Raw genomic sequence first — 14972 nt, 5'->3', positions numbered from 1 at the left:
GCGCCTCCCACTGTCAAGTTAGCCCGTTATGTCCCGCTAGCCGGAACAAGATCAAGACTTCCGGTCCACTCTTTTCCAAATAAAACATGTTATATTTGATCTTTTATAAGTATTTTTTTGTGCGTGTCTTGTCTTCATTGCTAATTTAGCGCAATTTATTCAAATCAGCTATCATTAATATAATAAATCATTAACTCAATCAATGTAGACAAATGTTTTGTTTCGTTGTATAAAAAGGACGAATCAGCGTGACGTCACAGCCACACATTTTGCTGCTCGGCTGATCCCTCGTGTTGGTGAAACTAACCTCGCGTCACCAGGCTCTTCTAGGTGAAACTGAGATAGAGAGACGGTATACTTTGCGATAGGCTGGGGGGAAGGGGGGGTGTTATTGCTACATAGTAAAAGTTGAACAGAATTTACAAGGGTGGCATATGTATCATTCAGGTAGCAGCCTATGTTTATACATGCATTAAATAGTGGACTGGGGCAGCTGCAATGTTTTCACACTTGGGGGTGCTATTGCATAATGACAGCCAGCCAAGTGTCCCTATCTCACCCACTGTCACCCTATATCCACTATATAGCCTACATTGGAGCTGTGTGTGTGTGTGTGTGTGTGTGTGTGTGTGTGTGTGTGTGTGTGTGTGTGTGTGTGTGTGTGTGTGTGTGTGTGTGTGTGTGTGTGTGTGTGTGTGTGTGTGTGTGTGTGTGTGTGTGTGTGTGTGTGCGTGTGCGTGTGCGTGTGTCAAGTCAAGTCAAGTTTATTTGTATAGCACATTTTATACACAGAGGCAATTCAAAGTGCTTCACATAAAATGGTTGACAGGAAAAGAAAAGAAAATAAGAGAATAAAATAGACATTTAGAAGCATCGCAACAAAACTTTAAAAAAGAGTAGGCTATAAAAAGTGCATTAAGCACTCTGTGTGTGTGTGTGTGTGTGTGTGTGTGTGTGTGTGTGTGTGTGTGTGTGTGTGTGTGTGTGTGTGTGTGTGTGTGTGTGTGTGTGTGTGTGTGTGTGTGTGTGTGTGTGTGTGTGTGTGCGACTGTGCGTGCGTGTACAGTCGCAATCTTGTATCCAATTAAATTGATTTAATAAGCAACTTATTAAAGTAGTCGCACAAACTAGTCGCACTGTGTAAAGGCAAATTTCAAAGCTTGGGTATTTTCCAAAAACAAGCTGATTCATGGTTGCTATGACAGTTATTGTGATATCCAGTCATCCTTGTAGTCTATGTAGACCTACACTCATTTGGAGAAAACTTCAAACACCTACTAAATATTATTAATAATGTTTATAATATTGCCATTACACCCTCTACACGTTGGAAAGGAGATAGAATAGAGTAGAACGTAGATATCCAGCTTATTAACGACATCCAATAAAGTTTTAACTGTCTTTTCTCATTCTAACCCACCCATTGTTTTATTATTGTGGTGACGACGACAAGGGGTGGGACAACCCTGATCTCTCTCGACCAATGAGAGCGAGAGAAAGCGCAGATTGACGTCGGCTCTGACCAATAGCGTCGCTCGGGGAAATATGTTTACACCAGCAGAGCCCAGCCCCCCTCCCTCCCTGCTTGTACAAGGCGACTGTTTGGGTGAGTTCAAGAAAGTTAATTGAAATCTTTTGGTTGAAAAGCGTTAAATTCACAAGTAATGACACCGTTTAAACCATGGCATTTTCAACCGAGTTCACGCGAAGAGACGGAGAGATGACAACGCTTTACTTTGGTCGTAAACGACATTTCAACACTCGCTCCGTAAATGTTCATTGTTGACGTTGTTTGTTTGTTTGTAGCAGCTTTGCACAAGACGCTGGCGCGGCGCTGCCATGTTTTACATCATTAGTGACACTTTCTTAGTCTGATCCTCTAAAGATCGTTTATTCATTTGTTTGACAGCGAGCTCGGCCTCATTTTCCTCGACTTTTTGTTTCGTGACGAGCTGCCCTGCTTCGTTCACTTTGACGCAACAAAGACGCGCTGTCATCGCCAGCACTTTATAGCAGCACATCGTCATTATGATCTACTTCACGTAGTCTGGTTATTATTTTCATGTTTCTGTCCATTAGCAACAACCTCTTTAGAAATGAATTCGCTGCCCGTCTCAGTATTGAATGAATGAGTTTTTACTACGCATGCGCGAAGGGTCTGAAAGTTTATAAACAAGCTTGATCACATGATAAGAATTTTGCGAAAATTGGTTACAGTCATGTTTACACTTTGTAAGAGAAAATAATTACAAGTATCAGGTATGTTTGTTTATAAACGCATTATAATATTAAATACCGTAATGCTATGTGTCAGATATGTTTATACATGCATTATAATATAAAACAATGTATCAGGTAGGCTATGTTTAATAAATTATAATATTAAAATAATGCATATCACATCAGGTATACTATGTAACATAGTATACCCTATAAAAATACATTTATAAACATAGTCTATGTTTATAAATCACACATGGGCAAAATATGAGGGATCAGCCAAGCAGCATTTTTGTAAACAAACCGCGTCACTGGGTGGCAACAGCAATGGATCCCTATGGAGCCCAAGTGGCGCGAGACGTGTGTGTCTGACTCTAGCCATCTAACTCTTTTTACATTTTAAAAACTGCGACAGTTCACACAACTTTAACACGACATGTATATATATTATACATCAAACTCTTGAGCTACTTCTGCTCTCACTCAGAATGTCAAAATATAGGCTAAGCGATGTGATGTATAGTTTTTGAGATATTAAAATGTCATGTCATGTTTTAAAGTTGTGTGAACACAGTCGCAGTTTAGGGATAAAATAGGGAAAATAGGGAGACTCCCATGAAAATCAGGAGTGTTGGCAGGTATATAATCTCCAATGTGTGGCCCTTCGCTTACTTGCTGTAAGTCAGTATGGCCCTCAGGAAGAAAAAAATTGCCCACCAGTTATAAATGCATTATAATATAAAACAATGCATATGTATCAGGTATGTTTAATACATTATAATATTAAAATAATGCATGTGTATCAGGTATACATGCATTATAATATTAAATAGTGGACTGGGGCAGCTGCAATGTTTTGACACTTGGGGGTGCTATTGCATAATGACAGCCAGCCAAGTGTTCCTATCTCACCCACTGTCACCCTATGTCACCAGTCACCCTATCCACTATATACATTATAGCCGTGTGTGTGTGTGTGTGTGTGTGTGTGTGTGTGTGTGTGTGTGTGTGGTATTATATATATCTTCTTTGTATGCATTATTGTGGTCGCCAATTAGGCACTCTTGTATCTGACCAACTCCCAACATCTGATTGCATTACTAGTGTTTATGTCCTTTGTACTCTGTATCTATGTGGACATAAATAAATCATTTAAATGTGTGTGTGTGTGTGTGTGTGTGTGTGTGTGTGTGTGTGTGTGTGTGTGTGTGTGTGTGTGTGTGTGTGTGTGTGTGTGTGTGTGTGTGTGTGTCAGAGAGAGAGAGAGAGAGAGAGGTGCATAAAGAGTAGAGTTTGACTTGGAAGGCTGATACATTACCAATGTCTTTATTGATTGAAGTCGCCAACAGCTGATATTCTGTGCTGATATTATATATTATATTATTAATATCTTCACACCTCACGTCTGTACAGCAGGGTGAAGTAGTGATTTTTTTGTTGCTTTATTTTTTGCTTGTGTTGTGATGTTATATATTATTAAACTGTGTTTTAGAAAAGTGCTATATAAATAAAGTGTATTTTTTATTACTTGTATTAAAACAACTCTCAACCTGATGTACTTTCTTCCATAATGATATAATGAAAACGGACTCTCTAGTACAGATACAGTACACTGAAACTCTGTGTGTGTGTGTGTGTGTGTGTGTGTGTGTGTGTGTGTGTGTGTGTGTGTGTGTGTGTGTGTGTGTGTGTGTGTGTGTGTGTGTGTGTGTGTGTGTGTGTGTGTGTGTGTGTGTGTGTGTGTGTGTGTGTCAGCAGCAGGAAGTGAGCGTTGACACCTGTGAACGCCTCTAACATGGTGTGGGAGGTCGTGACCCCAGCCGTGCGACCCAGTGACCCCAAACACCACGACCCTCTTCTGGCTCCCGAGCCACAGTTTGAACACACAGGTATCAGAGGACACAGACACAGTTTGAACACACAGGTATCAGAGGACAGAGACACAGTTTGAACACACAGGTATCAGAGGACAGAGACACAGTTTGAACACACAGGTATCAGAGGACACAGACACAGTTTGAACACACAGGTATCAGAGGACACAGACACAGTTTGAACACACAGGTATCAGAGGACACAGACACAGTTTGAACACACAGGTATCAGAGGACACAGACACAGTTTGAACACACAGGTATCAGAGGACACAGACACAGTTTGAACACACAGGTATCAGAGGACACAGACACAGTTTGAACACACAGGTATCAGAGGACAGAGACACAGTTTGAACACACAGGTATCAGAGGACACAGACACAGTTTGAACACACAGGTATCAGAGGACACAGACACAGTTTGAACACACAGGTATCAGAGGACACAGACACAGTTTGAACACACAGGTATCAGAGGACACAGACACAGTTTGAACACACAGGTATCAGAGGACACAGACACAGTTTGAACACACAGGTATCAGAGGACAGAGACACAGTTTGAACACACAGGTATCAGAGGACACAGACACAGTTTGAACACACAGGTATCAGAGGACACAGACACAGTTTGAACACACAGGTATCAGAGGACACAGACACAGTTTGAACACACAGGTATCAGAGGACACAGACACAGTTTGAACACACAGGTATCAGAGGACACAGACACAGTTTGAACACACAGGTATCAGAGGACAGAGACACAGTTTGAACACACAGGTATCAGAGGACACAGACACAGTTTGAACACACAGGTATCAGAGGACACAGAACATGGCAGGAGTCTCCACTCATACATTCATCCTGCATCAACGCAGCAGAAAAGTTCTAATGCCATATCTTACATGCAAGTGCAAGGGCCAATCTTTGCTAGTTTCTAGCACTCAAAATCAAATTTTTTCCTCCTTTAATTACCATTAGATTACATTATACCATGGTCTGGGTGAATACTCGATTCTGATTGGCTGCAGAGTGTCCATTAAAAGGTGGTAATGTACAGTTGATAAAGTCGTTCAGCCAAATGGTCTGTTCACCATTCATATCAATGCGCCATAGTTTCAACAGTGGTATCAAGAGAGCAGTTTGAGCTCTATACCCCCATTAAGGGTTAATATGCCACTTTTGGAAGTTGAGAAAAAAAAATGAGTCGGTCAAAGTAAGTATTTAAATCACCCCTGTGTGCTCAGTTTATCAAAAATAACTCTTATTTACAATTTTGATTTTTGTTTCGGAGATTTCCCTCCTCTGACAGAAGCCGGCTCTGAGCCATTAAGTGACGTGCCTCTGCAAGCTGAGCGGGGGCGAGCTGCGCAGTATCAGGCAAGACTGTAACAAAACTGCCCTCTGAACACGTGTAGCGAGGGGACTATTTTCTCTGCGGTTCTTAAATCATCTCTCCAAGATTATAAAAACTAAATTTTGATTGACTTCGCGGAAGCAACCGGTCCTCGGCTGGCGCCTCGGGCCGGTTCACGCTTCTCGCGTCGTCCCTTAAAAAGTGATAATGGACACCTCGTCGTGCATTAACCCTTACTTACATTACGTCATTTGGCAGACGCTTTTATCCAAAGCGACTTACAATAACACATTTTTGTCAACAATAGAGAAATCAACTATGCAACACAGTCTGTGACAGCTACAACTTCTGAAGAAATAGTGAAAGAGGCTAGTTCAAGAAGGGCCCAGGTGGAGCCTGAAAATATGTGTTTTTAGTCTTTACCGAAAGATGGGCAGTGATTCGACTGTCCTGACCTAAGGGAGGAGGTCGTTCCACCATTGTGGTGCCAGGGACGAGAAGAGTCGCGATCGGGATGAGTGACTTTTGAGCCCACGTAGCGTAGGCGTCCTGCACTGGTGGAGGAGCGGAAGGAGCGGTGAGAGGTTTGGAGCCTGACCATAGATTGTAAGTACAGAGGAGCTTTCTGGTGTACTGCCCTGTAGGCCAGAACCACTGGGTCAGTTCATCAAAGGAACATGTTTCAGCCACCCAGTGGTCATTAGTGGGGCGGCTGTGGCTCAGGAGGTAGAGCACCAACCAGAAGGTCGGTGGTTCGATCCCCGGCTCCTCCAGGCCGCATGTCGAAGTGTCCTTGGGCAAGACACTGAACCCCAAATTGCTCCTGATGGCTGTGCCAGCACCCTGCGTGGCAGCTGGCCGCCCTCCGTGTGTGAATGGGTGAATGTAGGCACATTGTAAAGCGCTTTGGATAAAAGCGCTATATAAATGCAGTCCATTTACCATTTACCATTAAAAGAAGAAAAAAAGTGAGATTTGAGTGCTAGAAACTAGCAAAGATTTGGCCTTGGCCTTGGGCGTGTAACCCTAAGTTTTGGACGTGTGCTCCCAGCCTCTCTTCAGGCTGTGGGTTCAGTGAATCGGGCTACAGTTACTGTTGGGTTCACTTCTTTTTATTTTCACATATAGCCAACCGGCAAGGGCAGTAGCAGGCTAGCAGGCTAACTCAGCTTTCACATGTGTTGACAACAGGAACCCCTGGGATACGAACACCAGGCGGAACCAACATTAATCATTAACATAAAACACTACGACCCAATAATAAATAATACCATTAACAGTAGCAGCGACAACTACATTATAATCAAAATAACAAATTAAAGTGCATTAATAATTACTAGACATAAAACGGTACAAAATAAATGAAACACAATAACATAGATTACAGGCGTAAGATATGGCCCCTAGTATTTAAGACAAACTAGTCTATTGCAACACAACACTCATAGCGGCCGTGCAGACAGGACGTGTGTATTTCACATAAGAACGCTTTGGAGATCATGTCGAGAGCGCTTCCATTGCGCACGGAGCATTTTGTGTGTGTGTGCTTTGTTTTGTTTCCCCCTGCAGTCGCGTGCAGTACAGTTCAGGACACAGCGATCACACGGACGGTAGCCAGCTGGTTTCCTCTGTTTGATGTTGTTGATTGTCCGCACTGTAAACATGAAAGCCAGATTATTGACAATAATGGCAGCAGCGGAGGTTGAAGATCCCCATGGGAGGAGAAGAGGTAGGAGGAGTGACTTTGACGAGCAGCGCGCTTTTCCTCCAAATGTTGAACTTTCTTCAGCTTGAGACGTTCAGAGTGCTCCGCCAAAAAACACTAGCTGCCAAGAGAGCTTAAACACCAGGTGCGCTCCTTGAAAGAGCAGCGTGCTTAGTTACCTTAGTAGAGAATGAATTTCAGAAAGGCGCTGTCAGCTCAAATACACACGCTCTATGTGCACGGCCCCTTACTGCAGCATAGAGATACTGTAGATCAAATACACACGTTCTATGTGCACGGCCCCTTACTGCAGCATAGAGATACTGTAGATCAAATACACACGTTCTATGTGCACGGCCCCTTACTGTAGATCAAATACACACGTTCTATGTGCACGGCCCCTTACTGCAGCATAGAGATACTGTAGATCAAATACACACGTTCTATGTGCACGGCCCCTTACTGCAGCATAGAGATACTGTAGATCAAATACACACGTTCTATGTGCACGGCCCCTTACTGCAGCATAGAGATACTGTAGATCAAATACACACGTTCTATGTGCACGGCCCCTTACTGTAGATCAAATACACACGTTCTATGTGCACGGCCCCTTACTGCAGCATAGAGATACTGTAGATCAAATACACACGTTCTATGTGCACGGCCCCTTACTGCAGCATAGAGATACTGTAGATCAAATACACACGTTCTATGTGCACGGCCCCTTACTGCAGCATAGAGATACTGTAGATCAAATACACACGTTCTATGTGCACGGCCCCTTACTGCAGCATAGAGATACTGTAGATCAAATACACACGTTCTATGTGCACGGCCCCTTACTGCAGCAGAGAGATACTGTAGATCAAATACACACGTTCTAGGTGCACGACCCCTTACTGTAGCATAGAGATAATGTAGATCAAATACACACGTTCTATGTGCACGGCCCCTTACTGCAGCATAGAGATACTGTAGATCAAATACACACGTTCTATGTGCACGGCCCCTTACTGCAGCATAGAGATACTGTAGATCATATACACACGTTCTATGTGCACGGCCCCTTACTGCAGCATAGGGATACTGTAGATCAAATACACACATTCTATGTGCACGGCCCCTTACTGCAGCATAGAGATACTGTAGATCAAATACACACGTTCTATGTGCACGGCCCCTTACTGCAGCAGAGATACTGTAGATCAAATACACACGTTCTATGTGCACGGCCCCTTACTGCAGCATAGGGATAATGTAGATCAAATACACACGTTCTATGTGCACGGCCCCTTACTGCAGCATAGGGATAATGTAGATCAAATACACACGTTCTATGTGCACGGCCCCTTACTGCAGCATAGATATACTGTAGATCAAATACACGTTCTATGTGCACGGCCCCTTACTGCAGCATAGAGATACTGTAGATCAAATACACACGTTCTATGTGCACGGCCCCTTACTGCAGCATAGAGATACTGTAGATCAAATACACACGTTCTATGTGCACGGCCCCTTACTGCAGCAGAGAGATACTGTAGATCAAATACACACGTTCTATGTGCACGGCCCCTTACTGCAGCATAGAGATACTGTAGATCATATACACACGTTCTATGTGCACGGCCCCTTACTGCAGCATATAGATACTGTAGATCAAATACACACGTTCTATGTGCACGGCCCCTTACTGCAGCATAGAGATACTGTAGATCAAATACACACGTTCTATGTGCACGGCCCCTTACTGCAGCAGAGAGATACTGTAGATCAAATACACACGTTCTATGTGCACGGCCCCTTACTGCAGCATAGAGATACTGTAGATCATATACACACGTTCTATGTGCACGGCCCCTTACTGCAGCATATAGATACTGTAGATCAAATACACACGTTCTATGTGCACGGCCCCTTACTGCAGCATAGAGATACTGTAGATCAAATACACACGTTCTATGTGCACGGCCCCTTACTGCAGCAGAGAGATACTGTAGATCAAATACACACGTTCTATGTGCACGGCCCCTTACTGCAGCATAGAGATACTGTAGATCATATACACACGTTCTATGTGCACGGCCCCTTACTGCAGCATAGAGATACTGTAGATCAAATACACACGTTCTATGTGCACGGCCCCTTACTGCAGCATAGAGATACTGTAGATCAAATACACACGTTCTATGTGCACGGCCCCTTACTGCAGCATAGAGATACTGTAGATCAAATACACACGTTCTATGTGCACGGCCCCTTACTGCAGCATAGAGATACTGTAGATCAAATACACACGTTCTATGTGCACGGCCCCTTACTGCAGCATATAGATACTGTAGATCAAATACACACGTTCTATGTGCACGGCCCCTTACTGCAGCATAGAGATACTGTAGATCAAATACACACGTTCTATGTGCACGGCCCCTTACTGCAGCATAGAGATACTGTAGATCAAATACACACGTTCTATGTGCACGGCCCCTTACTGCAGCATAGGGATACTGTAGATCAAATACACACATTCTATGTGCACGGCCCCTTACTGCAGCATAGAGATACTGTAGATCAAATACACACATTCTATGTGCACGGCCCCTTACTGCAGCATAGGGATACTGTAGATCAAATACACACGTTCTATGTGCACGGCCCCTTACTGCAGCATAGAGATACTGTAGATCAAATACACACGTTCTATGTGCACGGCCCCTTACTGCAGCAGAGATACTGTAGATCAAATACACACATTCTATGTGCACGGCCCCTTACTGCAGCATAGGGATACTGTAGATCAAATACACACGTTCTATGTGCACGGCCCCTTACTGCAGCATAGATATACTGTAGATCAAATACACACGTTCTATGTGCACGGCCCCTTACTGTAGCATAGAGATACTGTAGATCAAATACACACATTCTATGTGCACGGCCCCTTACTGCAGCAGAGAGATACTGTAGATCAAATACACACATTCTATGTGCACGGCCCCTTACTGCAGCATAGAGATACTGTAGATCATATACACACGTTCTATGTGCACGGCCCCTTACTGCAGCATAGAGATACTGTAGATCAAATACACACGTTCTATGTGCACGGCCCCTTACTGCAGCATAGAGATACTGTAGATCAAATACACACGTTCTATGTGCACGGCCCCTTACTGCAGCATAGAGATACTGTAGATCAAATACACACGTTCTATGTGCACGGCCCCTTATGCAGCATAGAGATACTGTAGATCAAATACACACGTTCTATGTGCACGGCCCCTTACTGCAGCATAGAGATACTGTAGATCAAATACACACGTTCTATGTGCACGGCCCCTTACTGCAGCATAGAGATACTGTAGATCAAATACACACGTTCTATGTGCACGGCCCCTTACTGCAGCATATAGATACTGTAGATCAAATACACACGTTCTATGTGCACGGCCCCTTACTGCAGCATAGAGATACTGTAGATCAAATACACACGTTCTATGTGCACGGCCCCTTACTGCAGCAGAGAGATACTGTAGATCAAATACACACGTTCTATGTGCACGGCCCCTTACTGCAGCATAGAGATACTGTAGATCAAATACACACATTCTATGTGCACGGCCCCTTACTGCAGCAGAGAGATACTGTAGATCAAATACACACGTTCTATGTGCACGGCCCCTTACTGCAGCATAGAGATACTGTAGATCAAATACACACGTTCTATGTGCACGGCCCCTTACTGCAGCATAGAGATACTGTAGATCAAATACACACATTCTATGTGCACGGCCCCTTACTGCAGCAGAGAGATACTGTAGATCAAATACACACATTCTATGTGCACGGCCCCTTACTGCAGCATAGAGATACTGTAGATCAAATACACATGTTCTATGTGCACGGCCCCTTACTGCAGCATATAGATACTGTAGATCAAATACACACGTTCTATGTGCACGGCCCCTTACTGCAGCATAGAGATACTGTAGATCAAATACACACGTTCTATGTGCACGGCCCCTTACTGCAGCATATAGATACTGTAGATCAAATACACACGTTCTATGTGCACGGCCCCTTACTGCAGCATAGAGATACTGTAGATCAAATACACACGTTCTATGTGCACGGCCCCTTACTGCAGCAGAGAGATACTGTAGATCAAATACACACGTTCTATGTGCACGGCCCCTTACTGCAGCATAGAGATACTGTAGATCAAATACACACATTCTATGTGCACGGCCCCTTACTGCAGCAGAGAGATACTGTAGATCAAATACACACGTTCTATGTGCACGGCCCCTTACTGCAGCATAGAGATACTGTAGATCAAATACACACGTTCTATGTGCACGGCCCCTTACTGCAGCATAGAGATACTGTAGATCAAATACACACATTCTATGTGCACGGCCCCTTACTGCAGCAGAGAGATACTGTAGATCAAATACACACATTCTATGTGCACGGCCCCTTACTGCAGCATAGAGATACTGTAGATCATATACACACGTTCTATGTGCACGGCCCCTTACTGCAGCATAGAGATACTGTAGATCAAATACACACGTTCTATGTGCACGGCCCCTTACTGCAGTAAGGTAGTAAAGATGACGTTTTGGAAATCACAGAAGCCTGTGTGTTAATGAAGACCAAAAAAAGTCCAAAAGAGCAAATCAGATGCATCCAAGTGAATTCAGCTGATTGAAGAAAGTGTGTAGTAGTGTGTGTGTGTGTGTGTGCGTGTGGGTGTGCGTGTGCGTGTGCGTGTGTGTGTGTGTGAGGTCTCTGTGAAAAGAATACAGTCAACAAATCAAGTGGTCGTGTTTTCATCCACTATAATGTAATCACAGGCCGCGTTTAAATCATTGATCAATGGACAAATGAATCAATATGTCACGACTGAAATGTGACTCGGTAAAAAGCCGTTTTCGTCGGTGACAAACTTTGTAAAAGCTGATGACTTCCTGTTGGTGCGTTGTGCCTCCCAGGCGCGATGACGGACGCCGACAGAGACCAATCACAGGACGAGCTGCCGCACTGTGAGGAGCCCCTCCCCTACTCGCCCGGCGCCCCCTCCAGTGACACGCACATGGAATACGGTACTTTAGAAGACTTTAGAATGATTCATCGATTAGTCGATTGACAGAAAATTAATCCACAACTATTTTGATAATTGATTAATCGTTTTGAGTAAAAAAAAATTGATTTCTTTAAACCAGGACTTTTAAAGTCAGAGACTGTGGGCCTCCCCTCAGACCAGCGTTTCCGTTAGACAAGAACGGTGTCGGACAACGTGTCCGGCATGATTTCAGTTTGCCGGACAATTGGAATAAATACTGGACACATATTAGATCTGTGTTTATAGAGACAGTCAGCATGTCTGGGAACGCCCATACAGGCTCTAGGAACGCCCACAATAGACGCTGGGTTAGCTGGCTCAGCCTGGCTGGGGGCGGGGTCAGGGTGGGGTAAAAACCCCCATTCTATCCATTCAGCAAAGTTAGAATTTAGCTGATAGTCCAGCCCAGGCAGACACGATCGGGGATTTAACCACCGCAGTAAACGCACATCTGAACAGACGTCTTGTGTTCTGCTCTAGAACCCCCAAACCTGTAGTTTAGGGCCGCAGCACCGTCTTTTGGTGAGTCAGCCCATGAGATATATCGGCGGTTTTACCCCACTCGCGCGCCAGCCCTTTAACATTTTGTGGGCGTTCCCACACATGCCGACTGTCTCTATGGAGCTTAAAAACAATTGATAGCAGCTTATAGTCTATAATCTCCATATTGCTGTAAAGTCCCTGCAACCATGTTTCTATGACCGGCCAATCAAACGGAACAACTCAAAATGCAAGCTTCAGGGTTAATTCATTTCTCCGTGCCGTGCACAGTGTCGACTTTGATACACGCTACCTTGCATGCTGAGTCTCAAAACACTCAAAACACTGGCAAGGGCTTTTCAGTTCTCAGATCAAGGCTACAGGTATAGGCTAACCAGCGTTAACAATAATGTAGGCTTACCTTTTCGTTAAGCAAATATTCAAATATTTATAGCCTATTGTTCGTTCGCGGAAAACACCGCGTGTAAATCAGCTTTCAATTAACGCTATTGCGTCGTCATTGACAATATTGTAACGTTAGACCTGCTTGCTTTCAGAAAATAGCTTTTTAAGTTGATTCGCGTCTCATCTCTCTTTCTCTCCAGACTCTCCCTGCATGTAATGTTAGATATGCAGTCATCAGCACTCAGCACTCAGCAGCATGATGACGGCAGGCACATGTTGTATTGAGCGTGTGCAATTGTGAATTAGGCGTTTCGTTGTTTCGTTCATCGCACAACATACAGCCTACACTATAAGGGCCTGTGTCCACCTAGCGTCTTTTTCCGACGTTAAACGTTGGGAGTGCGCTGGGGAACACTGATCCCAGTGCACAATATACAAGGAAGCAGTCTGCAAGTAACGTTAGTTCAGCTTGATAGCTGACAGCTAGCAAGCTAACAACACAGGTAGGCTACGCTACTAAAAGCAGTAAGCACAACACTCACCAGAAATATTAAGTGTCTAGCCGATCTGCTCCCACAATTGAGCCGTTCTGTCTCTGTTGCGATAGTTTTTCCATATGATTAGTTACCAGAAAAGGAGCAGCCGACACCAGCGTCTTTCTGAAAAGTTAAAATATTTTCAGCTGGAAGCGCTGGGAGCGCTGGGAGTCGGGCGCACAAAAACGCAGAAAATATACGCTGGGCGCTGCGCACTTTCTCTACACGTCCGTGTGCGCTCGCATACGCTCTCCCCCCATTGGAAACAACTGAAAAAAGACGCTGGACCTGAGGAAAAGACGCTAGGTGGACACAGGCCCTAACCTACACATAAAGATATTCATTTAGGCTATTCAACAGGAGGAGGCTGTGTGGAAATGCAACTTGAACCGATTTTAATACAACTCAAATTGTGCTGAGAGGGGATTATTTACCAGACCTGGATTTTAATTTTTCGGACTTTGATGAATTTTACCGGACAAAGTCCGGCAATTACCGGACGACTGAAACTCAGCCTCAGACAAAGCTTGGGGGTATAGACACAACTGAGCCAAGAGCCTCAGCCTGTTTGACATACTTCAGACTACACCAAATGCATCAAACAAGCTCTGTCTGAATGCATTTATTAGGTTCTGACTCTGAGAAAGACTGTCAAATTCCCTGTTTGGGGGAATTACAGACACAGCCAATCATTACAGACAGGCAGCCAATCGTGCCTGTATGGACGCCCGACCAAGCCGGAGGTAACACGGGGGCGCGAACCTGCGACCCTCGTGTTGGTAGGCAGGCGCTACACTACCCGGATGCCACTACTGTATCTGTTTAACCAAGTCACACACATTTAGGCTATTCTATGTGATCTCCTTTTGATAACTAATGTCATATTTTTTCACTTCCATTCATTGAGCCTCCCCTGAAACTGTTTGGAGGCCCGCCTCCCACTTTAGACACCTCTGCTTTAAACCAATCACAAGCGTCTTGGGCGGCTCTAAGCGCCCAGCATGCGGCGACGGTGCTCTTGCAAAATAGTGTCTAAATCCCCACAAAAGAAAACGACACATGAAACCGTAAAACTATGCCGAGTATGTTAAACTAGCCATTTTCAGCATGTACGTAGGTTGTTAGCTCGGAGGTAGTCTCAACGCCAGACCCATGAGAGTTCTTACGCTGATACACTATGTTACTGAATGGTGCAGATCTCTCTCTGGGTCTGATACACTACGTTACTGCATGCTGCAGAGCTCTCTCTGGGTCTGATA

The 14972-nt window shown here is 44.3% G+C and overlaps 1 protein-coding gene across 1 annotated transcript in view; it reads left to right on the top strand.

Annotated features, from left to right (window-relative positions):
• The first annotated feature begins 3977 nt into the window (after positions 1-3977).
• LOC310798224 (HMG box-containing protein 1-like) overlaps positions 3978-14972 on the top strand; it is a 48030-nt gene continuing 37035 nt past the window's right edge. Inside the window, exons 1-2 of the mRNA XM_083660704.1 lie at positions 3978-4109; positions 12162-12272. Coding sequence (XP_083516830.1) covers positions 4016-4109; positions 12162-12272 — 205 coding nt within the window. The 5' untranslated portion in view covers positions 3978-4015. The remainder of the gene's footprint in view (positions 4110-12161; positions 12273-14972) is intronic.

Source organism: Poromitra crassiceps (genome assembly GCF_964638095.1).
Source record: "Poromitra crassiceps genome assembly, chromosome: 2".
Lineage (NCBI taxonomy): Eukaryota > Metazoa > Chordata > Actinopteri > Beryciformes > Melamphaidae > Poromitra > Poromitra crassiceps.
Note: the sequence above shows the minus strand (reverse complement) of the source record. Positions and strands in the feature narration are given on the sequence as shown.